At 49.5% G+C, this 27,813-nt stretch overlaps 1 protein-coding gene across 2 annotated transcripts in view; it reads left to right on the top strand.

Annotated features, from left to right (window-relative positions):
* WWC3 (WWC family member 3) overlaps positions 1-27,813 on the top strand; it is a 127,975-nt gene that overhangs the window by 88,788 nt on the left and 11,374 nt on the right. For both annotated transcript variants that reach the window (XM_059050094.2, XM_067022972.1), the window contains 10 exons: positions 6,556-6,798; positions 9,653-9,742; positions 10,759-11,324; positions 16,532-16,652; positions 17,548-17,622; positions 18,328-18,414; positions 19,470-19,662; positions 20,891-21,055; positions 21,479-21,630; positions 22,761-22,926. In XM_059050094.2, the coding sequence (XP_058906077.1) occupies positions 6,556-6,798; positions 9,653-9,742; positions 10,759-11,324; positions 16,532-16,652; positions 17,548-17,622; positions 18,328-18,414; positions 19,470-19,662; positions 20,891-21,055; positions 21,479-21,630; positions 22,761-22,926 (1,858 nt within the window). The remainder of the gene's footprint in view (positions 1-6,555; positions 6,799-9,652; positions 9,743-10,758; positions 11,325-16,531; positions 16,653-17,547; positions 17,623-18,327; positions 18,415-19,469; positions 19,663-20,890; positions 21,056-21,478; positions 21,631-22,760; positions 22,927-27,813) is intronic.

Below are 27,813 nucleotides of genomic sequence, written 5' to 3'. Positions count from 1 at the left end.
GCATCTAGACATGCATGTCTTTAGGGATCTGCCAGAGGCAGGGCACAGTCACCTCATACATCATCATTCCAAGCTCGGCTTATGCTTCCTGGGCCTTCATGGTCATTGGAAAGGGCTTGTGGTCTTGGAACCCCCTGTAACGCGTTCTGTTCTTAGGTGTTGGAGAAAATGGCATTGGAGCTGGGCCCTGAGCGACGCTGGAATTCCGGCTGCCCGTACGCTGAGGAAGGGCTTCCTCAGTCCAGGGGGAGCAGGGTGCAGGGTGGAAAGTTGTACAATGGCAAGTTTCTTAGGGGTCAGGGAAGAGCGGCTCCTGAGGGAGTTCTCTGGCGCTCGCTTTATGGTCGACCACTTAGAAGATGGATCTCGATTTTTGATAATCAGTTCAGTGCTTGCATTGTACCTTCTCCTGCTTAAAAACGTGCTTGAAGCGTTCTTGTTGTTGCCCAGTCGTTGATTACAGCACCCTCTGTTTGGCACTCTGGATCTGGTCCCCTGATGTGGTGGCAGTGCCTGGCTCCAGTCCCCGTGGGGTAATCATATTTGGCCTCCAGTCACTGAAATTGCTTACGGTTAAGGCTTAACTGGAAAGTGAGTGAGTTCCTGACTTGTAACCTACTCAGCTGAGGTCCTACAAGTGCTAGCCACATCTGGCAAGACGCTAGACGTCAGTCTCCCAGCTCCCATTTCTGAAATCATTCCATCCTGCCAAGTTTAGCTTTCCTACCCTCTGCAAAACCTCGTGGGCTTTGCCACTTCTAAGTGGAGAGAAGTTGATGCACTTATGTATTTCCTTGTATATCTAGATTCGAGATTGTTCCTCAGAGTTGGGAAATCGTCAAAATGCAATAAATGTTCTGGACAATGAGGGTTTCATGTACATTCAGATTTAAAGGAACTTTCTGGAAGTGGAACTCATAATTCCAAGCAGTGGTATGATTTCTAGAGAATTCTCTAGACCAAACCACCACTATCATGGTGACTAGTTTTGTGTTTTCAACTCTAGGTCGTGTGAAATGTACCCAAACAACTGCTTATTCCTTTTCCTTGAGGAACATGGCTTTGGATTCCCAAGGCAGACCTTATGATAGGAATATTTTCACATTATTGGTTAAAAATTTGAGAATATTTCAAAGCCAGTTTGGAGGAGCTAGTCTTCTTGAAGCAATCTTGATGACGCAGATGGCTCCTTATTTTTAACCTAAGAGCACTTGTTCCAGAAACTGGAACTGTACAGTGCACAAACTAGCTGTTTGCATGGAAACACTCGCAGTCCTGATAGGAACAAAACATTCGGCCTGTCCGGTTTCTCCACGTCTCAGTGTTTGTTGCCAGGATGGGCCCTGCTGTTCCTCGGTTGTCACTGGTGTAGTCTTAGGGTTCCAGCTGAATTTGATCAGTCCCTTGGATTTTCCCTTCCTTTCTCTAGTGACTGTGTGTTTGGGTTTGGGAGTGGGGCACGGCTGTGAGAAACAAAGGAACGCATCTTCTCCATTCAGGCCAAGAGAAAGAAGCCTGGAGATGATCTGCTTTTCATTTAAAGAACTCAGTCTCTGAAGATCTGTTCGTTCAGAAGGGACAAGATGTGAGGGCAGGGAGGGATGTTGGGGTATTCGTAGGCCCTTCTTATGCCACACTTCTAGATTCAGACTCCGTGAATCTCCAATGTAGGATAAAGAGTTGAGCCGAATGGACACTGGTTTATCGATACTTAGTTCAGTGAGCTGAAGTGATTTCACCACCCATCTGACTCAGATGTCAGCTGAGACTTTGGTGAACTTTTGCTTTTCATTTGAATGGATGTTTGCAAAAAAGAAAACTAAGGAGAGGAAACATCAAAGTATCAAATCTGTAGCTGTATTTGACATCTGAAGGCACAAGGCTGCAAGCGGCACCATGTCCTGGAACATGGCATTGGGATCATGACCAGTCAGGTCCATGGCATGGCTTGCCTGCAGTTCCATTTCTATTCCAGAAAGCCAGCAGTATTTTAGGAACATGTGAATTTATATTGTAGGTCACAGAATTTAGGTATAAATTCAAATACCTGGGGATTACTCTGGATATGTAAAATATGCCTCAAAACTGTGTAATATTAAAAGTGCATTTTCTTCTTCGAAAAAGAAGTCATATGTAAGATTTCCATGTGAATTGTAAGGGTCCAAGCAGTTTCTGCGGCATAAATGCTGGTTTCCATTCATGGTTTAATGGTGCCTGGGTTGTAACAGAAAAGGTGTTTGGGCAAAAATAGTAAGGGAAAAATGATTCATATTTGACTTCTGTCTACATTAGGCCTGTTCAGGGGGATGGAATTTAGAAATCACACAATAAATATGAGACCAGAATGCTTGATTGAGGACTTGCTTTCCTTTCTTCGCTCTCCTGGGCACAGGGACATGTGTTTTAAAGCCTTTAAAGGCATTTGTGAGAGGATATATATATATATAGGCCATAAAAGGGATTACCTATCACAAATAAGAATCAGTAAAGAATACAGCTGACTCGCAGGGAAAAAAAAAAACCCTTGCCAGTTTTAAATTGATCTCGGTTCTCTTTATTATTTTTTAAAATTTATTTACTTTTTTTCTTTTAATTGCAGTAAAATTGCTTTACAATGTTATGTTAGTTTCTGCTGTACAGTGAAGTGAATCAGCTGTACGCATACCTATATCCCCTCCCTCTTGGACCTCCCCCCCGCCCCCCATGCCACCCATCTAGGTCGTCACAGAGCACCGAGCTGAGCTCCCTGTGGTATACAGTAGGTTCCCACTAGCTATATTTTACACATGGTAGTGTATTTATGCCAAACCTAATCTCCCAACTCGTGCCACCCTCCCCTTCTCCCCCTGTGTCCACATGTCTGTCCTCTACGTCTACGTCTCTATTTCTGCCCTACAGATAGGTTCATCTGTACCATTTTTCTAGATTCCACATATATGTGTTAATACACAATATATCTTTTCCTCTTTTTGGCTTACTTCACTCTGTATGACAGACTCTAGGTCCATCCACATCTCTACAAATGACCCAGTTTCATTCCTTTTTATGGCTGAGTCATTGATCTCGGTTCTTTTTAAAAATGAACTTGGGGAGTTCCCTGGCGGTCCACCTCTTAAGCATCCAGTGGTCAGGACTTGCCGCTCTCACTGCTGTGGCCCTGGGCTCAGTCTGTGGTCGGGGAACTAAGATCCCGCAAGCCGCGCGGCACGGCCAAAAAAAAAAGAACTTGGAAAATAATTTTTTTTTTTTTTTTTTTTTTTTTTACAAACTGTAGTCGTGACCTTGCTTTGGGTTGTTTCCATGTATTTAATTTCCCTGAAAAGATATTTCAGAAGACAGCCTTTCTGGAAATGGTTTTTCCTGTATTACCCAGAATTGGAGTGATGGCGCTCGCGGGAGTGGGGTTCCAGCCTGCACTACGACGCATCAGCTGTTGGGCGTGGGTGTAGAAGGGACATCGTAACTGTACATCTGTATGTGGTCTGAGGTGGAAGGTCTGTTCCGTCCAGTAACCCTGACACACGAAGTGTCCGCCTTGCAGGTGGCTCGTTTCCCGGCCAGCAGCACGGTAGACAGGGCTTATTGTTTTAAAGGTAAAGCCATCCCATCTATTCCTTGGCAACTGTACTAGGAACCGCTGAAGGAACCTTTTAGAGCTTTTGGCTCCCAGTACAGACAGACAGACAGACAGACACGTGCTTCTCTCAACCTGGCTGAGAGCATAACCCAAATGTCTACCTCCGGAGTATGGATCTAGAGCAAGAAACTGCACTTTCCAATATATGCCAGTATCCTTCTAGATTCTTAGGTACCTCTGAGATGAGTATGCAGTCGTTCACATTGTCGTGAAATTTAATTATTCAAAGAGCACTGTTCTTAAGCACAGTGTGCTTGCCTAGGACTCAGTACAGCCCAAACAACTTTTCCAGATGGGTCACATGAAGTCATCTTCATCCAGATTGTTTCTGCTATAGAAGTCATCCCTCACCATATGTCCTTACATATTTTTCTTGTGAGCTCTGGAAAGTTACAGTACACTGTTTAATTCTGGCCACTGTACTATTTCTTTTATGCTCACAGTGGGCAGACCTTTTGAAATTTGCCCTTTGCCTCTCCTCCCTCTCATAATTCAGTTTTTTCCTTATTCTTTTTTCTGATAGTGGATATTACTCGAGATTTTCCTGGAAAGAATAGGATTATCTCGGACTGGGATCTCCAGCCACCCTCAGCAACTTGAATCCCTGTGAAATGGCAGCTAACTTGGAGCTGGCCAACTCAAATGGAATCTTGATCTCCTTACATGTAAACTTCAGAAAACTCAAAAGGAGTGCTTTTAAAAGTATGTCTGCTTGTAGTATGAGAATTATTAGTATATATTACCAGGTAATACTGCTAACTTTAGTTGTGCTTAAATAGGCTTTCCTGTGGATCAGCTACATTGAAATGAGAAATTATGAGGACCCAGTGCATTTGCTCATTGTACATCTCTTATATTTATTCCTTACCTTTGACTTGGCTTGATCTACAGTAGAATGTTCCAGAAATTTCATTGTGTCTGATGTCTGATTTGGTGCTAATTTATGAGTCTGCTTGGAGTGTTTCCTTTGGCTTCAGTTATATGCCTGCCATAAATTTTAATTACACTAATTAGACAGAGGTGGATGCTTAAGCCCAGTTGGATTCCTAACCCTGTTCAGCTGCATCTGTCATTAGTTTTTTCAGTGACATGATTTGGCACCATTTTCCAACACATTTTCAGGAAATTAGTTTTCAGTTAGAAAAGAACTTGCCTAATAAAGCTACTGACATTCAGCTATTTTCTTTACCTTCTTGGGGAACTGGGCTTGAGTACAATGTGTGCATTTAAACTATAACTTGTATATTCTTTTCTCTTCATGACTGTGGGTTATCCGATTGGTTTGGTACTTGAACAAGGAGTCTTGCCCAGTCCTACAGCCAGGCTGACTAGTCCCGTGCTTATGTCTAGTTCAGGAAGAGCATGGATTGGTGCGGGGCTGGCCGACAGCCCTTAACACGTGGACCGATGCCAGTTGACTGGCAGTATCTGCAGGAAGCAGTGTTGAGAAGGATTCTGAAGTCTGGACCCAGCAGGAAGGATGCCAGCTTTGCTTAGTGCCATGTGCCCTGGGCACGGGATGGCGCAGTCTCAGAAGCACTCTTGCCGTTCCTGTTTCAGTGAGGGTCATCCCATCTGTGCCTAACGCAAGCCTCTAAGAGCTCCAAGGCCAATTAGCATCCTCCAGGCCAGGCTGGGCTGCCTGAAAGCAGAGGGTGTCAAACGAGCATGAAAAACTCCTAGAGGGCTTGTCAAAACCCAGGTTGCTCAACCCCAATCGGCAGAGTGTGGCGTTCAGCAGGTCTGGGGGGGGGGCCTGAGGTTTGCATTTGTAACAAGCTCCTAGGTGATGCTGAGGCTGCCAGTCCGGGACCCCACTTTGAGAACCGCTGCCTTAGAGGCTAGAGGGCTATGTGCACCTGCCACTTAGCTGGCCTCACAGCTCTCTGGCACCTCAGAGAAGTCTTTGGATATTGGTTTTCGGCCCGTGTGCTAATCTCTGTCCTCCACAGCGCTGGGTTCTGGTCAGGTCTGGAGTTCCTTGTTTCTGCCCGGAAACAGCCCTCATCCTTAGCCACATATAAACTTAAAGGGCTTAAAACATTTCTACTCCTGCTATGAAAGGACGCTCTGAAAACACAAGTCACATCTCTTTCACTTACTGTGCATTCAGCACCACCTCGGGACACCAGTCTGTCTGCCAAGCGGGCAAGCGGACATTTAGGCACACGGGGAGTGACGAGGGCCATAGTTTTACACCTTGAGGATGGCCGTACTGACACAGTTAGTGCAGCTGACCGGTTCGCACCCACCCAGATTACCCCACACCACATCCACTCTCACCAGGGCTGACTCCCATTCTTTCATATCCTTGCTGGCGTGTTTATTCTCCGTTTCATGCATTTAGCTTTTGTTGAGTATCTGCTCTCTGCCAGGCGTTTTGAATTTCACGCGTGGTCAAGGCATCTGGCAGTATACAGACTCCTGTGATGGGCGCATTTCTCTCCTGGGATTTTCTCAAGGCGGGCTCAGCAGTTAGGCACGGCAGAGAAGGCAGGAGGCCAGAAGCATCTCTCATGTGTCCAGCACGGTGTTTAGCTACTGCAGAGGGAGGGGGCACAGAGAGAAATGAGCCGGCTCCATCCCGCTCCAGAACAGCACACCGAGGAAACGGCACCGTGCACGTGGGCGAGTTGGGGTCTGCCAGCCTTTTGGTCAGTTCTTTGAAACAAACATGATATGGTTACTGTCATCCTGAATCTCATAGGCTGGGGCGTATGTCGCAAAGGACTTACACATCCCTTTTGTTACACCTCATTTCCAGATCCTTTATTTTTGTCGTGTGAGGTTTCACTCAGTGCAGTCATTCCCGTATTTATCAGACTGAGTTTCTAGAATCCGTGTGATGGTGCTGAGGATGTGTGAAGATGATGTTTTTTCATCAAGTTCATGGATTTTTCTGTGTCCCTGTCTCGCAGAGTCTCAAATATCCAGCAGCAGCTGGCCCAGTTTGAGAGCGAGTCCTGGCCGGGCATGGCCGAGGCCGACAGGGACCGGCTGCAGCTCATCAAGGAGAAGGAGGCCCTGCTTCAGGAGCTGCAGCTCATCATCCAGCAGAGGAGGCCGGCGGAGGACGTGGCCCGGCTGGAGGAGGAGCGGCGGCGCCTGGAGGACGAGATCCAGCGCTCCCGGGCCACGTCCATGCAGGGTGCCACGGAAAGGTGGGCTGGCTGGGCGGGCGGGGCCGGCTTCCAGCGGAGGAGCAGCCGGCAGAGCCGGAGCCTTATTACTCGGGCAGCTACGGCCTGGCGTTAGGTGGATGAAGCCGGTGCCTGTGTCTGCAGGGTGTGCCCAGGGCTCGGAGGCTCCCGGTGCCTATTACAAGTGGAAGGTGGTCGAGAACTGGATGGAGTAGGGAAGACCGGGGAGCCCACCACTTAGACCCCGTCCACTCCCCGCTGCAGGTGCCGGGTGCACCTGCCCCCTGTGTTTTCAGGACAGCGCCCAGGACAGGTGTCGGTTCTCCAGCCAACAGGGGGCCGGAGGCAGGTGGTGGTCGGCTCCGTGACCACGGAGGAACCTCGTTCCTGACATCAGCAGCATCTCTGTTTCCGCAGTCTACCTCTTACTTTTATCTCCGACTTTGATTTCTCGCCCGCAAAGCCTGCCCTTTTGGCAGCGGGAAGTCTCCGCTCTCTTGCGTGGCAGTTTCTGAACGTGCGTCTCTTCAGTTGGTCTTGGGGCTCTTTCCCAGCGTGGGACACATGAAGCCAGCACAGTTCCTTTGTCCTCTGTTGCTCGGCCTTTCGTTCTGTGCCCTGTCTCCTGGTTTGCGTCTGCTGTGTGTGATCTCGCATTGTTGTGTGATCACGGATTGTGTGCAAGGCTGGGTCTGCTTTCCACGTTGCACGGCTGTCAGAAGTTTGGGGATATTTGCTGACCTTTGGAGGGCCCACCGCCCATTTGATAACATACTGGCTCCTTAAAATTCACTGTATTACCAGGATCATAAGCTGTATCTCTGTGAGCGTTCTCTAGGTAGAGTTTAATAGTCACCTGAATTATTTGGTCAGTACAGATGCCCTTATAACGATTATTTCATCAAATGTTAGGACTGTCCTCTGTTTTTGCTGGGGGTTGTCTCTGCCTGGATATTCATTGTTAATTGATAGACAGGGCTGTGTTGTGTCCTTAGGGGCTAATGTTCGCTGGAGGGAAGCAATGGTGATTGGAGAGTCCAGTGCATAGGAATGGGCGGAGAGCATGTTAGTTTGCCTGACGTAGTGGCATGCCCTGTCACCTCGCTCAAAATAAACCCGGAGTTTATCGCTTCTCACTCTGCAACGGGACTATGAAATGGAAGTTTCATCTGTGCTCTTGTGCTTTTGTATCGTTTCAGCTTAACATCACCTTCCGTTCTCCCCATGCTGTTCTCTTGTGTATGTTTCGGGTAATAGGGCCTGGGAGTTCTGGTTGGTTTTCTCTTAAGGGGAGTGGATTCAGTCCCACGAACACCACATGTCCACCACATGTACCAGGACCCCACACCCATGTACCCTTGAGTGTTTCTGCCCTCACCATGTGGAAATCCAGAGTGCAGGAGTGCTGTGGTCCCAGGGCACAAATCCATGGAACCCCACAGAGCTGGTTTTACCCTGATGCCTGGGTTCAGGGCCTGGGTCACCGAAGCTCGTTCACCTGACGGGGTCTCTTGTGGAACCAGCCTGGAAGCTGCATCCTGGGGTGCAGGGCCCTCAGCTGGGACTGAATTGGCCCTAGGTGTCTCCTGAATCTAGCACTACACGGTCTTGCGCAAGGAGGGCCATGCACAGGTGCTAATAAGCACCTTTTCGGACAGGTGATGGGGCCAAGTGCCCCATGAGTGTACCCTCGGCTGTGACGTTCTGGGCCTAGGGATGCAGGCCCAGAGGCGGGGGGCTTTCCCTGGGAACAGGCTGAGGGCGTTAGAAGAGACCCGGCCTGGGAGGAGGGAGCCAGGCAGAAAGGTACGGAGCTACGCACCTCAGGGCTGACGTGTGCCAGCTGTTTGGCCAGGCCCAGTCTTTGCCCGTCTTGGTTTCAGTGGCATCATTGTCAGATGGAAAGTTTGAGCCAGGTTAGTGAGTGTTACTGGGGATTGGGGGGATGTAAGTTTTTTCCTCTTTCAAAGGAAAGAGCAGTTGTTTTGTAGGGTGCCTACTTGGCCATGTGTTAAACTGCCATCATTTTGATTTGTAAACGAGAACTGTTTTGTTCTAGAAGCAAACATATTCATTTGTACATTCACTTAATTATTTATTGAGTGCCTATCCATGTCGGGCTCTATTCTAGGCAGTGGGCTTAGCACTGTGGGAAAAAATTTCATTTTAGAAAAGAGTAAAGTTGAAAAAGGTAGGAAGAAAACCACCTCCAACACTGTGGCAGTTGTTTTTTTATTTTATTTGTGTTTAATCTTTTGATTCTGTAGATTTTAGAATTGCACGTAGTTTTGCCTGGAAGGGGGCTTAGCATGAGGGAATCTGATTTGTTCCAAGGAATTCCAGTAGATTACTGCATGCTGTGCATTTGTATCCATATTCTAGTCTAGTCTCCCATCCACCTGTTCATCCACCCACACCCACCCTCCCACACACCTCAACCACCCACCCGTATGCCCATCTGCCTGTCTGCTATCTGTCCATCCAGTCCACCTGTTCACCTGTCCATCTGCCTGGCCCTCCTCCCACCCCTGCATCCGTCAGTGCACCCAGCCACCCACCCATTGATTTATCCATCCATCTTTCCACCCATCCATCCACGCATGCATCCATCCATCCATCCACCCACCCATCCGCCTATCCACCCATGTGCTGAACTTCTACAGTGTATCAGGCACTGTTCAGGTGGCCAGTGGTACATTTTTAAGCAAGACAAAAGCAGTCTGTTATCTTGCTGTTTATGACCTTGGATGTGTTTTTTTAGAATTTAGTCATTGACACCTCAATCGGTTTGGCGGAATTTACAGTTGAATTTCTTGTTAGGAAGGTATACTTGGCATCTTTGAAATCCACCAGTGGACTGTTTTCGTACCTACAGGATTCTACTTCAGGAAAAAAGAAACTGTCTCCTGATGCAGCTGGAAGAAGCCACCCGCCTAACGTCCTATCTCCAGTCCCAGTTACAAAGGTGGGTAACTTGTTATCATCTTATAACGATGTGGCCATGAACTTCACAGTTCCCTTTAGCTTGGTTTTCTCTCCTAGAACTTAGAACCTGCAGTGGTTGTAAACACTGGACAGCAAAGTGGATACACGATATTTTTAAGAGGAGCTGCTCATATATGATCCAAGGAATATGAGAACCAAATGTGACTTCAGAATGAAATATTTATCAAAGGATTTTGTAACTCACAGCATCAGGAGTGTATATATCCATCTACACAGATGCACACATACACTGTTAATTATTTTTTTATAATTAGGCATGAATATCTTTTTTTTTTTTTTTTTTGCGGTACGCGGGCCTCTCACTGTTGTGGCCTCTCCCATTGTGGAGCACGGACTCCGGACGCGCAGGCTCAGCGGCCATGGCTCACAGGCCCAGCCGCTCCGCGGCACGTGGCATCCTCCCAGACCGGGGCACGAACCCATGTCCCCTGCACCAGCAGGCGGACTCTCAACCACTGCGCCACCAGGGAAGCCCAGGCATGGATGGATATGTTTAAAATCCGATTTGGATGCTCAGTAAGAGCTCCAGTTTTCAAGCGCTTACCGTATCGTGAAGTGTAGTGTTAAGGGCTTTCTGTGTGTTATTTTCTCAGTTCTCCTCCGCACAGTGCCTTGGGGCAGGAACCGCTATCATCCCAAAGCCGGGTGAGAAGGTGGGAGGCTCGGAAAGGGCAAAGCCCTTGACCAAATCAAATGCATTCAGCTAGTCTTGAGTGTGAGCTGGAACTTGAACTCGTGCAAGAGCCCTTGACGTTAACTACTGCTCTCGACTGACATTCAGAGAAACAAAGGAAATATTCACGAAGGGGCAGGGGTCGGGGGGGTGTCTTAAAACGCTCAGAGGTATTGAAGAGGCGCCGGGGTGAACGGGGCCGAGGCAGAGTTTTGTTCCTCGTGGAGCAGACTGGAGGCTTGGCTCGCGGTGGGGACGAGCAGGCTCCAGCCGCGGGCTCCAGGCTGCTCTTCTCGTTTCAGCCTGTCTGCCAGCACCCTGACCGTCTCCTCGGGGAGCAGCCGCGGCTCCCTGGCCTCCAGCCGGGGCTCGCTGGCCTCCAGCCGGGGCTCCCTGAGCTCCGTCAGCTTCACAGACATCTACGGCCTCCCGCAGTACGAGAAGCCCGACGCCGAGGGCGGCCCGCTCCTGCGCTTCGACCTCGTCCCCTTCGACTCCCTGGGCCGGGACGCCCCCTTGGCGGACGCCCCGGGCCCCGTGAGCCTCCACAAACAGAGGCGCTCCCTGGACACGCCGCAGTCTCTGGCGTCCCTGTCCTCGCGCTCCTCCCTGTCCTCGCTGTCCCCGCCCAGCTCGCCCTTGGACACGCCCTTCCTCCCGGCCTCGCGAGACTCGCCCCTCGCCCAGCTCGGGGACGGCTTCGAGGTGGCGGGAGTGGGCGCAGTGGACAGGCTGCGCGCTCAGGCCTCTGTCTTGGGGGACGAAGACCCGCCGGGCGCGGTGTCCCTGCTGCCGCACGGGTGCCCCGGGGACGGGGAAGGACCTCGCGAGCGAGGACCGCAAGCGGCTGCTGCTCCCACGGCTGCAAGTACGTACTGATGGGTCCGGTGGGTGCCCCGGGGCCGGGAGGAAAGATCTCGAGTTCAGGGAGGAAGCCGCGTGCATCCGCATGGAAGCGAGCTGGCTCTGCTGTGGCCTAGTGAACCCTCAGCTTAGGACCCTCCAGGGCAAGAGGAGGCCCGCGCGCCCGCCCGTTCGCTTGCTTGCTCGTTCTGCGTGCTTTTGCCCTGGGTCCTTGAAATGTCATGGAAAGTAGTATTTCCCAGGCATTTGCCTTGTTTTCAGAATATACTTAATTGTCGAAAATGAGACAGTTCCTCCGCATTCGGAGGCTGCTAAAGAAGTACTCGGGCCTTAATGAACTCTCCAGGGCTTGTGCTCAGATGCAGCGTTCTGTGTATGCCCGCCTTAGACCAGTACTGGGACTGCTGTCTGGCTGTGGCCCGGCAGAAATCTCTACTAACGTTGGTCCTGTGACTTCATCTCTTCATCCTTTGTCCTTGTACTTTTTTTTTTTTTTAATTTATTTTTGGCTGCGTTGGGTCTTCGTTGCTGCACGCGGGCTTTCTCTAGTTGTGGCGAGCGGGGGCTACTCTTCATTGTGGTGTGCGGGCTTCTCATTGCGGTGGCTTCTCGTTGTGGAGCACGGGCTCTAGGTGCGCGGGCTTCAGTAGTTGTGGCACGCGGGCTCAGTAGTTGCGGCTCGCGGGCTCTAGAGCGCAGGCTCAGCAGTTGTGGTGCACGGGCTTAGTTGCTCCGCGGCATGTGGGATCTTCCGGGACCAGGGCTCAAACCCGTGTCCCCTGCATTGGCAGGCAGATTCTTAACCCCTGTGCCACCAGGGAAGCCCTGTCCTTGTACTTTTCGAGGACATAATTCTGTCACGGAGGGAGTGAAAATATTAGTCCTTTCTACTGAATCGATTTCTCTGCTGCTCTTCAAATCCAGAAACATGTAGCCATGAGAATTTCATCCGTCCAGTTGGTGTTAATTCAGCTTCTGCTTGGTGCCAGCGTCTGTCAGCTTGTAGCCCACGTGGAAAACCACACTGCTGTTCTGGGGAGTATTCTGACTGATGGCTGGTGCAGAGTCTGGGCTTCAACCCTCCTTATCTTCACCCCGAGTGCTTTTGTGAGCCAACCTCTAGCGACTTGAACTTCCTTAATTTTTAGAGAAGATCAGAACAGGCCTCTCATTCCTGAAGTTCAGCCCACTTAATTTTTATTTGCACAGCAAAACTGTTTTTAGACATTCCATTTAGGCGAACACTAGATAATTTGTATAGCATAGTGGATCTCAACCAGGGGTGTTTTTGGCCCCTGGAGATACTTGGCAGACATTTTCAGTTGTCACACTTTGGGGCTGGTGGGGTGTTACTGGCATCTGGTAGGTGGAGACCAAGGGCAATGCTCAACATCCTACAGTGCACAGCATGGTCCCCTTCTTGCCTGGAATGATCCAGCCAAGATGTCAAGAGTGCCAAGGCTGAGAAACCCTGGTCATGTACTGTTAAGCAGTCAGCAGCAAAAGGTGGAAATAAAACGTGAATACAAAACCAGGGTGATGTAGCAGGAATGGCTTTGAACTAGCAGCTTATACCCAGATTCTGTTCCCTGCCCTGTTGACTCACTAGCTGTGCGACCTTGAGCGCAACCTTAGATGGAGCTGAGTCTCAGCTTCTGTGGCCTTGAATGAGGCGATCTTTATGGGCTCTTCCATTCACCACCTTTCTGTTACCTGTTGGGTTTTTTTTATGTATACCCATGCGGGTTATTATATATATGTAAGATGATAGTCTCTTGTAGTATTTATGTGTTTAACCAGAGATCCATTATGTTCTGCGGCAGCCCCGGTCTTTTTTGGCATCTCTGTTATTTTGGTGTCTCCCCCTCTGCTTTTGCAAACACACCTTTCATATTCCCAGATACGTCATTTCTGTAATTCACATGTGCATGGGAACTTTATTCACTTTGTTCTTTGTTGTAATCACAGGTTCAGTGCTCCATGTTTATTCAAAAAAGAAAATACAAAATAAGGACTGAATGGTGCATCTGTTGTTGCTTGAGCTTCCTCTTCTCAGTGTCCACCCCCCCATACCAACTTCTCTTTAAAGGCTGAGATACAAGAGTGTCTGTCTACTTATGCAGAAAATCCACACAAGGTCCAGCACCACTTTTGGTCCAGGGGAAAGACTGGGTGGGAAGGAAAAGAGCTGACTTAATTTCTGATCCTGATTTCTTTATTTTTCTTTCCTACTTTGCGGTGGATGTTATAGTGCTTCAAGCTTCTTAGACTGGGAGGTCTTTGCTTACGGTGTGGTCAGATACTGCCACCTGGTGGTGCGTTCACATATGACACTGAGTAGAATACAAACTAGAGGTACTTGACGCAGTGAATGGGTCTTGGTAGGTGCTCTTGCAGGGCTGCGTTGGGTGAGCAACTTCAGGCATGGACACAGGGTGACTCCTTGCCTCCCTTGATGCTTATGAAGCCTAGAGTCATCGCAGCTTCATAAAGTTGGCGAGGATCTCAATACTCGATATATTAACCCCACCCCTCATTTATGACGTCCGAGGTCACGTAGTTCCCTCCACTCTCCAGTCTGACTAAGAACGGTACAGTCTAAGTTGGACTCAAGCAAGCTCTACTGAGAAAAAATTTTAGTAACAAATTCAGAATTGTCCATGTGTTTTAAATCAACCTGAGGGGACAGAAGGTGGGGCAGGGGAGTGGGGAAATAAACTGTCACCTTTAACAGTTTTTACATGCTTACTACAATTTAACCTTTCCCACATTCTGAAAGTCAAATGTGTTATGATTTTGTAATCCGTTCCTATTTTCATTTCCCACTGGTGTCTGCTAATATAAGTCCGTAAATATTTTGACCTTGTTCATCTGTTTATTGATGTTTTTTATTACATTCATACCTGTTTAAAATAGTTGGCTTAAATTCTACAGTTTTTTCACTTTGTGCTTTTTTTTTTTTTTTTTTTTTTATCTCTTTTCTCATGCGGCTCGACAGAAACGTTCACTGTAAGTGACCTTGGACTTCTCCTTCGCCTTGCTGGTCAGGCTGTGCCACATCTTTGTGCAGTGAATCAATGTATTTAGGATGGTCGGGGTGTGGTCAGGAAGGGCATAGCTCATAGCTGTACTTGAATGTAGCCCAACCGTTGCTCTTATTATTGTTATTGTCGTTTGAACGATATTCATCCTGGCTATGAAAGTTGTGTAAGAACTTTTCTAAGAGCTTGACGTTTTTTTTCCTTCTCGTGTCTTTTTCCCAGACTTTAACGCTTTCACTATTTTAATATGCCGCTGGCAGCTTTGCCCACGATGTGATTTTCCTTATACTTTCCTCCCTTTTGTCAAGCAGCGTTGCTGTCCTTAGGTCTCAGTGTCTGTCTGTCTGTGTTTAATGATGGAAAGGTCAGAGGTTATAAAATGAATGTGTGGAAGCTTGTTGTTTATTCCTTACTCCCCTGGCGTTGCTCCCCGCTTTCCGTCTCGTTGCCTTGAAGCCCAAGCGCAGACGGTTATGGTGTGTGCTGTGGGGTGTGCCGTGTGCTTGCTTTCTCGCCCAGGGCAAGTGCTGACCACACCTCCTTCTGTCAACTCCTGCATCCAGTTGCTCCGTGAATGTGCTAAGCCCAGGATCACTGAGGATTGATTCCCCCATTTCCTTTCTCTCTTCATCCACTATCATTGCAGCGAGGGAGAAATTTTGTCAGGCACACCATTGGGTTGCCTGGAAGTTAACTGGATCATTGTGCGGTGTTACTTCCTTAAAGGCATGTAAGGCCCAGCGTCAGGGCTGGGAACGGAAGTAGTGAGCCGTTGTGTTTGCTGGGGTTCCATGCAGCAAACTGAGGGGTCCTATCTGCAGTTTAGAGCTGGAGGCTCTGGGTCCTTCCATGGGGCCGGGGTGACGAGCAGAGCTGGACTTGGGAGTCGTCATCTACGATCTGAGAGTCGCTGCCTCCGGCCACCCCAGGACGGAGCCAGCTTCTGCCCCTGACCGAGGCGGAGCCAGTGGCCCCCACGCTGGGCGCTGCAGACCTTTGAAAGGTCGGCTTTTGTCTGCAGTTAACATTGTGAGACCAAAGGCCACAGCCCTGTCTGTTTTGTACCCCGATGAATATATTTGGGTTTAATTGTTGCTGTGAATAATAAATTCGTTGAACAGAGAGATGGTCATTGGTGGACTCGCTATTTCCCTCAACTCAGGGGTGCACAGGTATCTAGATTTTCAATTTTTAGAGCTTAGATAGCTGGAGAACCTAGAAAGACAAGAGGGACCAGCATTATTAATAAGAGGCATCGTGATGCCAGAGTGAGGCTCACTTTGGGGCTTCATGCTTTAAGCCTGTGTTCTAACCGCGCGTGCCTCTCTCAGAAGCACTGACGTTCCTGTGTCCGTCGTCACATTTAGCAGCGGGAGACGGCATGCCTGTTTCTGTTGCTTTTATTGAAAAGAACTTGTTGCTGTGAGGGAAGGAGTAGAAAGAGTTGACGAAATGGTAAAAGGGAAAATGTCAGTGGTTGTCTTTGGCTCTTGGTTAAAATAGATACGAGACAAAAAGTAGCTGCCCAGCGATGGTCCTTTCTAATCCCAGGAGACAGTTCTGGAAGCCAGTCTGGCCCCAGGGCTGCTGAGGAGGACGCTGCAGTTAGAGCGGCAGAGAGGGGTCACGGAGACGCTGGCAGAGGCCGAGTCTGGGCGCATCTGCATCCTCTGACTTGGGAGTCACTCCATTTTGTTGGGGGTTATTTGAGGATTTTTAAAAACTCTTGTTTTCTGATTATAGAGCAGTGTAGCCTATGTTCCTTGTATAAAGTATGGAGAATACCGAGCAGCGTCAAGGAGGAAACACGCCCCTCCTGCTTCTCGGAGAGCGCGCTGCCATCTGCGTGCAGGCAGACTCTCTCTCCAGGTCTTCCCGTGTGACACTCACTAAGAGGGCCACGCCAAGGGCCTTCCCGCCACCTTCTGACCTGTGCGCTCATTAAGGAGGTGAAAGGAGATTGATGATCATTTAAAGAGCTTTTAAAGAAGAGAAGTAGCCAGAAGCCTGTTTCTTCCATTTTCCAATATAAGAAAAGACTCGAGCAGAGCGCATGTAAACCATCTGCACACGTGCTGGCCTGTCTCTGCCACTTCGTGCCTTTGTCTCTGCTCTGCCCTGGGCTCCCGCTCTGTCGCCTCCTGAGCCCGGCTGTGTCTCTCGCTTGCAGCAGTGACCCCCCGAGAAGACAGCGCCCAGAGGCTGGAGCGGAGAGCGCGCTGCGTGTCTGCCTGCCTGTCCGATTACTCGCTGGCCAGCGACAGCGGTGTGTTTGAACCTCCCACCAAAAGGTTAGAAGCTGACCTTCTCCCCTGCCTGGGCTGACCTCCCAAAAGGCACCCATGCCGAGAGCTGTCTGGCTTGACACTCTGTGTGTCTCCGGGTTGCAGCTCTTCTGGCTTCTCTCCGTGCGGGAGGGGCCCTGAGCATCCCCACGGACCCCCTCTGCTCCCTGGTGGCGTCTGGGGACTGGCCTGGCTTCGGGCATCTAGGATGACTGCTTTCTCTCTGGCCCTGGGGGTTGGAAGGCATGAGCCCAGTAGAGCCGGAAAAGGAGAACCAGTGTGCGAGAGAGACCTGCTTTTCTAGAAAGGACGTTCACTAGAAATGGATGTTCCCTCCGTCCCCGTTACCTTAGCTGGAGGATTCACTTTGCAAGGACAAAACCCCTTGTGGGCTTTATTTTGTTTGAGGCCTTTGATGTCATGTTTTCAGCTCAGATATCTGTATACATTTCACTTATCGCCAACTTTTTTTTTTTTTTTTTTTTTTTTTTTTTTTTAATTTTGGCTGCGCTGCTCAGCTTGCGGGATCTTAGTTCCCTGACCAGGGATCGCACCCGCGCCCCCTGCAGCGGAAGCGCGGAGTCTTAACCACTGGACCACCGGAAGTCCCCCCTGCAAAGCTTTTAAAAGTGTATGTTTTTGAACTTTGTCGTGAATATCACGTGTGGTTTTGAGAGGTATTTTCTCAAAAAGGCCACTTCGTCGGCAGGTACCCTGGGAGGTGACGTCACGGATCCTGGGGACCTGCCGTTCCCTGTCAGTCACTTGAAGCATTTATTTATGTCGCAACTTAATAAAGCCCTTCGCAGTCAGAAGCACCCCGAGCGTGAGAGAGCCTCTGCCGAGCCCGAGGTAGCCAGGTCCCCTCGGAATAACGCGGTGCCTTTCCGACTGTGTTCAGGAGTGAGGATGCGGACGAGCCTGCGCACGGAGACGCTTGCGGTGACGAGGGGCCCCACATCCGTGTTGGATTCGTGTGAGTACAGAAGGCTCCTTCCCGGTTGCTCGTAAAGACGGTGGGTAGATTGGGGGCCTGCCCGGCGACTCACACCTCCACACACAGACCCGGAGGGATGGAGGGGCCCGCGTGATGCGGGTGCTGCTGCCTGGCCCGGGTACCCCCGGGCCCGTCTCAGCGGTCACAGGGGAAGGGACAGAGGTGGCGGGAAGGGGAGGTGGGCAGGAGCGGCTCCACTGCCGTCCTCCAGCGCCGAGTCACAGCTGGGGACTCTCACCCCACGGGCACAGAGGGGCCCTCGGGGAAGTTCCCGCCGGAGCTGGGGTAGCCAGGTACTGTGCAACACTAAGCATTTTGGTTTCTAGCTACAGTGTCCAGAAAGGCAGTAGCCAGCAGTGTTCAGACGGACAAGGCAGGTCGTTCACATCCCAGCAGCTTTCCTTTGCTCACCCTTGTCATCCTAGTGTTTCTTGGCACTCAGGACGTTCGGGCTGGGTCATTCTCGGTTGGGGGCCGTCCTGTGCCCTCTGGGGTGTTGAGCAGCAGCCCTGGCCTCCACGCACTGCATGCGGTAGCCCCCCTCCACTCAGTGTGACAGTAAGAAACGTCTCTAGACTTTGCACAGGTCCCCTGGGGGTGGGGTGAGGACCACTGCCGTAGTTCAAGCAGGATTTCTGCACCGTGGGGCATTTGCGGTCTGTGAATGTGCATTTTATTTTCTAGGCACGACAGTGCCAGCGAGTGTCTCCTCGTGAACGTGCTCCAACTGAAGAACGTTGCCGGGCTGGTGGTGAAGGAAGACTGCAAAATGTAAGCTCCCGCGCCGGTGGGGGCCGTGTCCTCCCCCCCCCGGGCCCTCCTCCACATGGCACTGCTGGCTGACCTGCTGCGCGTGGCAGTTTGGGGAGGGAAAAGACTGTCTTGGAGCCTGAATTTAGAGTAAAATGCCAGGGAATGTCTGTCTGAAATCTAAAGGATTGTTAAGTGTTAAGAAGAGGCTGGCTTATTATTTGAGGCAGGTGGAGTTGCTGGAGCCAGGCTGGCAAAATGCCGGGTGCCCCTCATCGGCCGCGTTGGGTCTTAAAACGTCCATCCTGGTCACAAGGCTGGTGGCGACACAGCCACGCTCGGGTCTTGCGATCTGATGAGGTGCCTGAAGAGGCCTCAGGCTGGGGTCAGGCATCCTTGTCCGAGCAGGGAGAAGGAAATCTGTGTTGTCCCCAGTGGGGAGATGGGTGACCGATGCGGGTGTGAGGTGCCACTTACCCTGGCAGGTGAACCCACCTGTGATGGGTGTTGAGGCCCGACGGTGCCCTCCCCTTCCGTGAGTCGTCTTTGTAAACTGGCCTCCCAAAGGCCTTGGAAGCAGCGGCTGAGGGTTCGCCCTGATGCTGTACTTCACTCCACTGATGCTGGAGCTTCTCCTGGGTGCTGGCTTCCATGCTGGGGGCAGACAGGGCCGGGAGCCCAGCCCGGCAGGTGCCTGGGTGGGCGAGCAGTCTGAGAGGCAAGGCAGGTAGAGCTTGGAGAGGGAGCCAAGGGGCCGTGGAGAGATCAGTGCAGATGTTTTCCCACAAAGATGGTGAAAGCAGAACCTCCGTTTGAGTCCCCTGAAGTCCTAACCACTGACTTGGAAGTCTTCTCTTTGTGATTGGGTTTTTCCCCCTGGTCTCCAGGGGCACGTAAGTTCTTTGGGCTTACTCTTAGTTGAGAAAAGGATCTTTTCCAAAAGGCATTAAAATTCTGCACATGGGCAGTGGAACAGGGCGGCGTACGTGCACACGTATGTGGTCCATGCGTGTCACGTGCAGATGTGTCAGTAAGCGCTGCCTCTGTCTGCTTTTTCCTTCCTCTCTTGGTTCCAGACACATCCGCGTCTATTTGCCCCCGCTTGACTCCGGCACGCCAAATACTTACTGCTCTAAGGCTCTGGAATTGCAAGCCCCCCTGATATTTAATGAAGTTTTCAGAATCCCTGTGCATTCAAGCATGGCGACGTTGAAGTCCCTTCAGTTGTACGTGTGCTCAGTGAATCCTCAGCTGCAGGAAGAACTGCTGGTACGGCGCCCTCCTCACCCTCTCCTCCTCCCTCCCCTCCTTCCTGTGTCCTGCGGTGGGGCACTTAGAATTTGTCCTGATGTCAGGTGATCTCTGTAGCTGGGAGGACAGAAAGGGATGATAAAACTCCTTATCTTGTCAAGTGTTCTGTAATTTAACTATATTATCTCAGCTAATACTTGCAGAACTCCTATGCAACGGCTTCTGCATTATCCCTGTCTTGTGTCATGGGAACTAATAAAAGTCGGGTTGAGAAATTTGGTAGATAGAAGTAGATGGTCAGTTAAATTTGAATTTCAAATAAACTGTGGATGCCTTTTAATGTAAGTATGTCCCATGTAGTATCTGGGACATACTTCTGTTTTAAAAAAATCTGTTTATTTGGGGCTTCCTCGGTGGCGCAGCGGTTGAGAGTCCGCCTGCTGATGCAGGGGACACGGGTTCGTGCCCCGGTCCGGGAGGATCCCACGTGCCGCGGAGCGGCTGGGCCCGTGAGCCGTGGCCGCTGAGCCTGCGCGTCCGGAGCCTGTGCTCCGCAACGGGAGAGGCCACAACAGTGAGAGAGGCCACAGCAGTGAGAGGCCCGCGTACCGCAAAAAAAAAAAAAAAAAAAAAAAAAATCTGTTTATTTGAAATTGCAGTTCACCCAGATGCCCTCTGTTTTATCTGGCAACCCTATAACTGGGCAGGTCAGCAGTCCGTCTTTACCCCGGCCAGCTAGTGCAGGCCCCAGGGCTTGGAAGCCAGGGTGCTTTCTTCCCAAGGTTGGAATTTTCCCCCTTGGTCCCACCCCTTCAACGGCAGAATTAGAGATTAGAGAGTTTCACCAATCCTCTCTCTCTCTCTCTCTCTCTCTCTTTTTTGGTGGTGGTGGGGGGTTATTTATTTATTTATTTATTTATATTATTTTACACCAGTTCTCTCTTTTTTTCAAAAATTCCTGCTAGAATCAGTGGCTCTTTGAGTGGCAGATCCTGAGTCTGACCCACCATTCCATGTCGTCCATTCTCTGCCCCTGTTCCCCTTCTAGCACTTTCTGATTGGGCTGAACAAGCAAGCGAGAAGCCAACCCCATTACCATCCTTTTTGATGACTTTCTCCTTTGAATAGCAGTGACACATTGTATGGCCTTTCTGCTTAAGATTAAAGGGTGACCTTGATGCCCATTGGTTGTTAAGGTGCAGTCATTCAGGGCCTGGTTTTTTCCTTTTTTTTAAACACCGCACAGGGCATTGCTCAGATTAACTTGGCTGATTATGATGGTTCGACCGAGATGCAGCTGCGCTGGTACTCGGTGCAGGTGTTCAGCGGCCCCGAGCCCTCCCGGCGGGAGGACGAGCGGCTGGGACACAGCGACTTCCAGGACCCTGCGCCCGCCACATCTGGAAAGACAGTAGGTGGCCTGGCTTTGAGACGGGCTTTTCCTGGGGACACTGTTTCTAAGAAGCGTGTGTAGACTTAGTCTTAGAACACAGTGGCGACGAAGAAGCAGGGTTTCAAGGGAAGTAATAAAAACGGACTATAGTGATGTATGTGGCCATTCATGGTAATGTTCTTTCATGCAACTTGTTCATGATCACCAGTGATGCGTTGGTTGCTTTAAAATTTGAGTCCTCGGAGCTACACGGAAAGGCCAAGTTACTGTCCTGCTGTCAGCCGGGGGTGAGCTGCTTCCCGCTGGAGAGCAGCCGGCGACGGCCACCAGCCCGGCAGCAGGGACGCTCCCCACGGGCCGTGCACGCGCCCGCTTTCCGCTTTGCCGCCCGCACGCCGCTGGCCTCGGCTGCTTCTTAGCAACGTCCCTTTCGTCCTGTAGGACGCGGTGACGGTGCTGCTGGCGAGAACCACGGCCCAGCTGCAGGCGGTGGAGAGAGAGCTGGCCGAGGAGCGGGTGAAGCTGGAGTACACGGAGGAGGAGATCCTGGAGATGGAGCGCAGGGAGGAGCAGGCCGAGGCTGTGTCCGAGAGGTGAGCGCGGCCAGCAGCCCCTCGGGGGAGAGGCCGCCCGGGTGTTGGTCACACACAACGCTACGTAGAATGTGTGGGGCGGCCCTTCGGTACCTGTTCCCTGAAGTCGGGATTCTCACGGGGGATCCTATTCCAGTCTGCACGAGGGCAGTACATTGACCCCAGCTCTACGCGTAGGCTTTTCACCTTTCCTTCTGTTCCCCGAACTTCTCTTAAAGGGGGGGACTGTTGATGGACTCCCTCTGCCCAGATTGAATACAATAGGGCCCTTTAAGTTTTATTTTTTTCTTTATCAACTGCTTTATTGGGATATAATCTCCCTACCGTACAATTCACCCATTAAGTGGACAATTTGGAGGTTTTTACTACAGGCACAGAGCCGTGCCCCCAACATCACACTCAAGTTGAGGGCGTTTTCGTCGTGCCGAAAGGAAACCCCACGCCCATTAACAGTCCGCCCAGTCCTCCCAGCCCCTGGCAACTGCCCGTCTGCGTGCCATCTCCAGGGATTTGCCTGTCCTGGGCCTTTCTTGTAAATGGAATCATGCGATGCCCCTTTTCGTCTTCCCCAGAGCAACCCGTGGGTGAACGCTTGACTCGGGGCGGGGCAGACGTGTCTGCAGTAGAGGAATAGCTCAGGCGGGCAGGCACCGCGAGTGGATCGCTTCCCCGCGGGTCCTTTCCGGCAGCACTTTCATGTTGCTTTACTTCCACGGTTTTCCGTAAAGAGCATCATGTTTCCAAAGGTTGCTACTTCTTCCTAATAGCTTTCTCCGGATTTATTTTCAGGAGGAATTTATTTTTGAAAGGGAAAGTGCGCAGCAGAGGGGGAAGGGTGTGTGTTCAGGGATGGGCAGGAGGCTGGGAGGGCTCGGGGAGAGGGGGTTCCGGGTTGCTGGCATCTTCAGCGGCTGCAGTTGGGCGATACAGACAGACAGACCCTCTTAACGAAAGGCCTTGTAGCTCTGTCTTCCCTAGGAAACAGAACTGCCTTTCATTTTATGAGAAAAGCAACTGTCTTCAGTCATTGGAAGCAAATATTGGGCATCTCTACTGCTGTGCCCTGAGTGCAGCAGTAAAGTCAGTGCCCTGATGAACGTTTTGGGGGCTTTTGCCGTGCCCGCCTTCAGGAGCTGGCAAGCCGACTCGGTGGACAGTGGCTGTAGCAGCTGCGCCCAGACCAGCCCCCCGCACCCAGAGCCCTGCTGCGTTGGTGTCAGCTCCATCCACGGACGCACGTTTGCCGGCCAGGCAGACCCTTACGGCCCCGAGAAACTTCAGCCCCCACCTCTGAAGGTAAGCAGAAAGGGACAAAGGATTTCGCGGAGCCCCTGATGTTTTGCCTCACAGCACCAGGCGCGGCCCTGGAAGGAGGGACTGTGTGCCCTACGCGAGGGAACTGAAGTCAGTGGCCTTGGATCTGTAAACAGCAGGTACATGGAAACGTCTGTCTACTTTAAATTAAAAGGAAGGGACCACTGAAAGGGGTGGATTTTTACTCCTTCATGTGCCATCTGCAGGGCCACGTGTGGCTCAGGGTGTTTTGTGGGTCCATAACGTTTTGGACGCTTGTCGTTTTTCTCCGTTTCTGACGTTAAGAGCAGTGAAGCACCCTTCTGGCCCTTCTGCTCGCCCGATCCCAGTTGTGCCCAGTGGGGAGATCTTTCAGGCTTGTGGTGACAATTGGCTAAGGAGCCCAGCGGGATTGGGAGACACTGTATCAGTGCTCGATTGCAACTTTGTTTCCCAACTGTTCAACTCATCAGAACGTCTACCACCATAGCCCCTGATCTCAGTCCAAAACACAGGTCCTGAGAGAAGTGAGAGCCGCCCGCTGGCAGCCTCCTGCACTGCAGCCCATGCAGTGCCTCCGGCGGAGATGTTCTGGGCGCGGCTGCCGGTCATGGCCGTTATTCCTCTTTCTAAGACTTTGACAAGTGTTGGCCCATGTCAGGGTCAGTAGCTGTGGGAGGCTAGCTTGGTGTGTCCTCCTCCCTCAACTTTTAATTTTGAAGCACTTCAGATCTACAGAGAAGTTGATAGAATAGTACAACGCATACTCGTATCCTCTTCACCTAGACTCCCCAGTTGTTAGTTCTTCACCACATTTGCATTCTCTCTTTCCATGTGCATGTGGTAGCTCCCAGGCATTGCAGATGCAACAGCAAAGAAACAAATGGAAAGTCCTGCCCTGTGGGCAACAGACAGGGTAAGCCAGTAAAATACAGCAGCATTTGAGATAGTCAAAGTGGCTACTGAAGAATGAGATGCTAGGGAAGCAGGGTTTTTGCATTTTTAGAAAGATTTACCATTTTAGAAAGAGTTACATTTAGAAATGTAAATTGGTATCCACAAACATCAGGACTAAAATGGTGCAGCCGCTATAGAAAACAATATGGAGGTTCCTCAAAAAATTAAAACTAGGGACTTCCCTGGTGGCACAGTGGTTAAGAATCCACCTACCAATGCAGGGGACATGGGTTCAAGCCCTGGTCCGGGAAGATACCACACGCCATGGAGCAACGACGCCTGTGAGCCACACAGCCCGCCTGCCCATGCTCGGCAGCAAAAACAAGCCATGGCGATGAGAAGCCCGTGCATCGCAACGAAGAGTAGCCCCTGCTGGCCGCAACTAGAGAAAGCCTGTGTGCAGCGCCTGTGCGCAGCAGTACAGACCCAACGTATCCAAAAATAAATAAATAAATCTATTTTTAAAAGTTAAAAATAGAATTACCATATGGTCCAGCAATTCTACTTCTGGATGTACATCCAAAAGAGCTGAAAGCTGGTCTCCAAGAGATACTTGCACGTCCACGTTCATAGCAGCATTATTCACAGTAGCCAAGAGGTGGAAGCAGCCCACGTGTCCATCGACAGCTGAATGGATAAGGAAAAAGCGGTATATATGTACTATGGAATATTAGCCTTAAAAAGGAAGGAAGTTACGTCACAGGCTACAACATGGATGAAACTTGCAGACATTGTGCTAAGTGAAATGAGCCATTCACAAAAGAATGAATCCTATATGATTCCACTTATATGAGATTCCTAAAGTAATAAAATTCATAGAGACAGAAAATAGAATGGTAGTTACCAGGGCCTAGAGATGGGGAAATGGGGAGTTGTTGAATGGGGACAGAATTCAGTTTGGGAAGGTGAAAAAATTCTAGAGAGCTCTTCCACAACAATGTAAGTATATTTAATACTACTGAACTGCACAATGAAAAATGGTTACAATGGTAAATTTTACTTATTTATTTATTGTTGGCTGCATTGGGTCTTTGTTGCTGCGTGCGGGCTTTCTTTAGTTGCGGAGAGCAGGGGCTCCTCTTCGTTGTGATGTGCAGGCTTCTCATTGTGGTGGCTTCTCTTATTGTGGACTGTGGGCTCTAGGCGTGCAGGCTTCAGTACTTGTGGCACACAGGCTCAGTAGCTGTGGCGCACAGGCTTAGTTGCTCCACGGCATGTGGGATCTTCCCAGACCAGGACTTGAACCCGTGTCCCCTGCATTGGCGGGTGGATTCTTAACCACTGCGCCACCAGGGAAGTCCACGGTGGTTAATTTTATGTATTTTTTATAATAGAAATGAAAGGTCATAGAAGTCTCAGTGAGAAGGCAGTTTTTGAGCAAAGTCCTTAAGGAAGGAGTCTGGGAGCCTTGTGTGGGGCTGGGGATGGGCATTCGGGTGCAGGGATCTGCAGGTGCAGGTGCAGGTGGGGTCGGGGTAAGGAGGCATCAGAGCTGAGGACAGAGGGAGTCAAGGGGCCACATCATACAGGGCCTACTCAGGACTCTTTCTCTGAGAGCATTGGAAAACTGGTGGATAGTTTTGAACCCAGGGGTGATGTGATCTGACTCAGTTTTTAAATTTTTTCCTAGAATAATTTATTGACATGAAATTCTCATAAAATGAAGCCTTTCAAAGTGAACATTTCAGTGACTTTGAATACATTTACAATGTTGTGCAACCACCACTTCTCTCTGGTACCAAGACGTTTCTTTCACCCCAAAGTAAAACCCCATAACCATTAGCACTCACTCTCCCTTATCTCTCCCCGACCCCTGGCAACCACCAATCTGCTTTGTTTCTATGGATTTGCCAATTCCGGATGTTTTGTGTAAATGGAATCATCCAGGGTTTAAAAGATCAGACTCCAGGGGATCGTAGCCAAGATGACAGAGTAGGGAAGAGCTCACCTCCACCCACAGGTGTACCAAAAGTCCGACTGCAGTTGACCCGTGAACAACAACAGGGGTTAAGGGTGCTGACCCACCTCACAGTCGAAAATCTGCATTTGGGAGGTTATTTTGTTTTTTTGTTTTTTGACACCTAAAGGAACTAGAAAAAGAAGAATAAATAAGATCCAAAGTTAGTAGAAGGAAAGAAAGAAAGATCAGAGCAGAAATTAATGAAAGAGACTAAAAAGAACAATAGAAAATATCAGTGAAACTAAGAAGTGGTTCTTTGAAAAGATAAACAAAATTGATAAACCTTTAGACTCATCAAGAAAAAAAGAGAGCCTAAATAAATAAAATCAGAAATGAAAAAAAGAGGGGACATCCCTGGTGGTCCAGTGGTTAAGACTCAAACACTGCATGGCATAGCAAAAAAAAAAGAAATGAAAAAAAGAAGTTACAACTGACACCACAGAAATACAAAGGATCATAAAAGATTACTATGAACAGTTGTATGCCAGTAAACTGGACAACCTAGAAGAAATGGATGAATTCCTAGAAACATACAATTTCCCAAAACTGAATCAGAAAGAAATAGAAAATATGAACAGACCGATTATCAGTAATGAAACTGAATCAGTAATTTTTTTTTTTTTTTTTTTTTTTTTTTTGTGGTACGCTGGCCTCTCACTGTTGTGGCCTCTCCTGTTGCGGAGCACAGGCTCCGGACGCGCAGGCTCAGCGGCCATGGCTCACTGGGCCCAGCCGCTCCGCAGCCTGTGGGATCTTCCCGGACTGGGGCATGAACCCGTGTCCCCTGCATTGGCAGGCGGACTCTCAACCATTGCACCACCAGGGAAGCCCTGAATCAGTAATTTAAAAACTCCTAACAAACAAAAGTTCAGGATCAGATAGCTTCACAGGTGAATTCTACCAAACATTTAAAGAAGAGTTAACACTCATTCTTCTCAAACTATTTCCAAAAATTGAAGAGGAAGGAGTGTGCTTCTGAACTCATTCTATGGGCCACCATCACCCCAACCAAAACCAAAGACCCCACAGAAAAATAAAGCTACAGGCCAATATCACTCAAGAGCATAGATGGAAAAATGCTCAACAAAATACTAGCAAACCAAATCCAACAATATATTAAAAGGATCATAAACCATGCTTAAGTGGGATTTATCCCAGGGATGCAAGGATTGTTCAGTGTCCACAAATCAATCCAAGAGATATACACCATGTTAGCAAATTGAAGAATAAAAATCAAGATCATGTCAGTAGATGCAGAAAAAGCTTTTGACAAAATGCAGCATCCATTTATGATAAAAGGTCTCCAGAAAGTGGGTATAGAGGGAACATAACTCGACCATATATGGCCATATATGATAAGCCCACAGCTATCATCATATTCAATGGTGAAAAGCTGAAAGCATTTCCTTCCTCTAAGATCAGGAGCAAGGCCCACTCTTGCCACTTTTATTCAACATAGTATTAGAAGCCCTAGCCACAGCAATCAGACAAGAGAAAGAAGTAAAAGGAATCCAGATTGGAAAGGAAGAAGTAAAACTGTCACTGTTTGCAGATGACATGATACTATACATAGGAAATCCTTAAGACGCAACCAAAAATCTACTAGACGTCATCAGTGAATTAGGTAAAGTGGCAACATTTAAAGTTAAGGGATATAAAATTAATATACAGAAACCGTCTGCATTTCTATATGCTAACAATGAACTATCAGAAAGAGAAATTAAGAAAATAATTCACTTTACAGTTGCATCAAAACGAATAAAATACCCAGGAAGAAATCTAACCAAGGAGGTGAAAGACCTGTACTCAGAAAAGTGTTAAGTCATTGATGACAGAAATTGAAGAAAACACAAACAAATGGAAAGATACACCATGCTCATGGATTGGAAGAATTAATGTTAAAATGACCATACTACCCCAGCCAATCCACAGATTGAATGCAATACCTATCAAAATACCAAAGGCATTTTTCA

Source organism: Kogia breviceps, chromosome X (genome assembly GCF_026419965.1).
Source record: "Kogia breviceps isolate mKogBre1 chromosome X, mKogBre1 haplotype 1, whole genome shotgun sequence".
Classification (NCBI taxonomy): domain Eukaryota; kingdom Metazoa; phylum Chordata; class Mammalia; order Artiodactyla; family Physeteridae; genus Kogia; species Kogia breviceps.
Note: the sequence above shows the minus strand (reverse complement) of the source record. Positions and strands in the feature narration are given on the sequence as shown.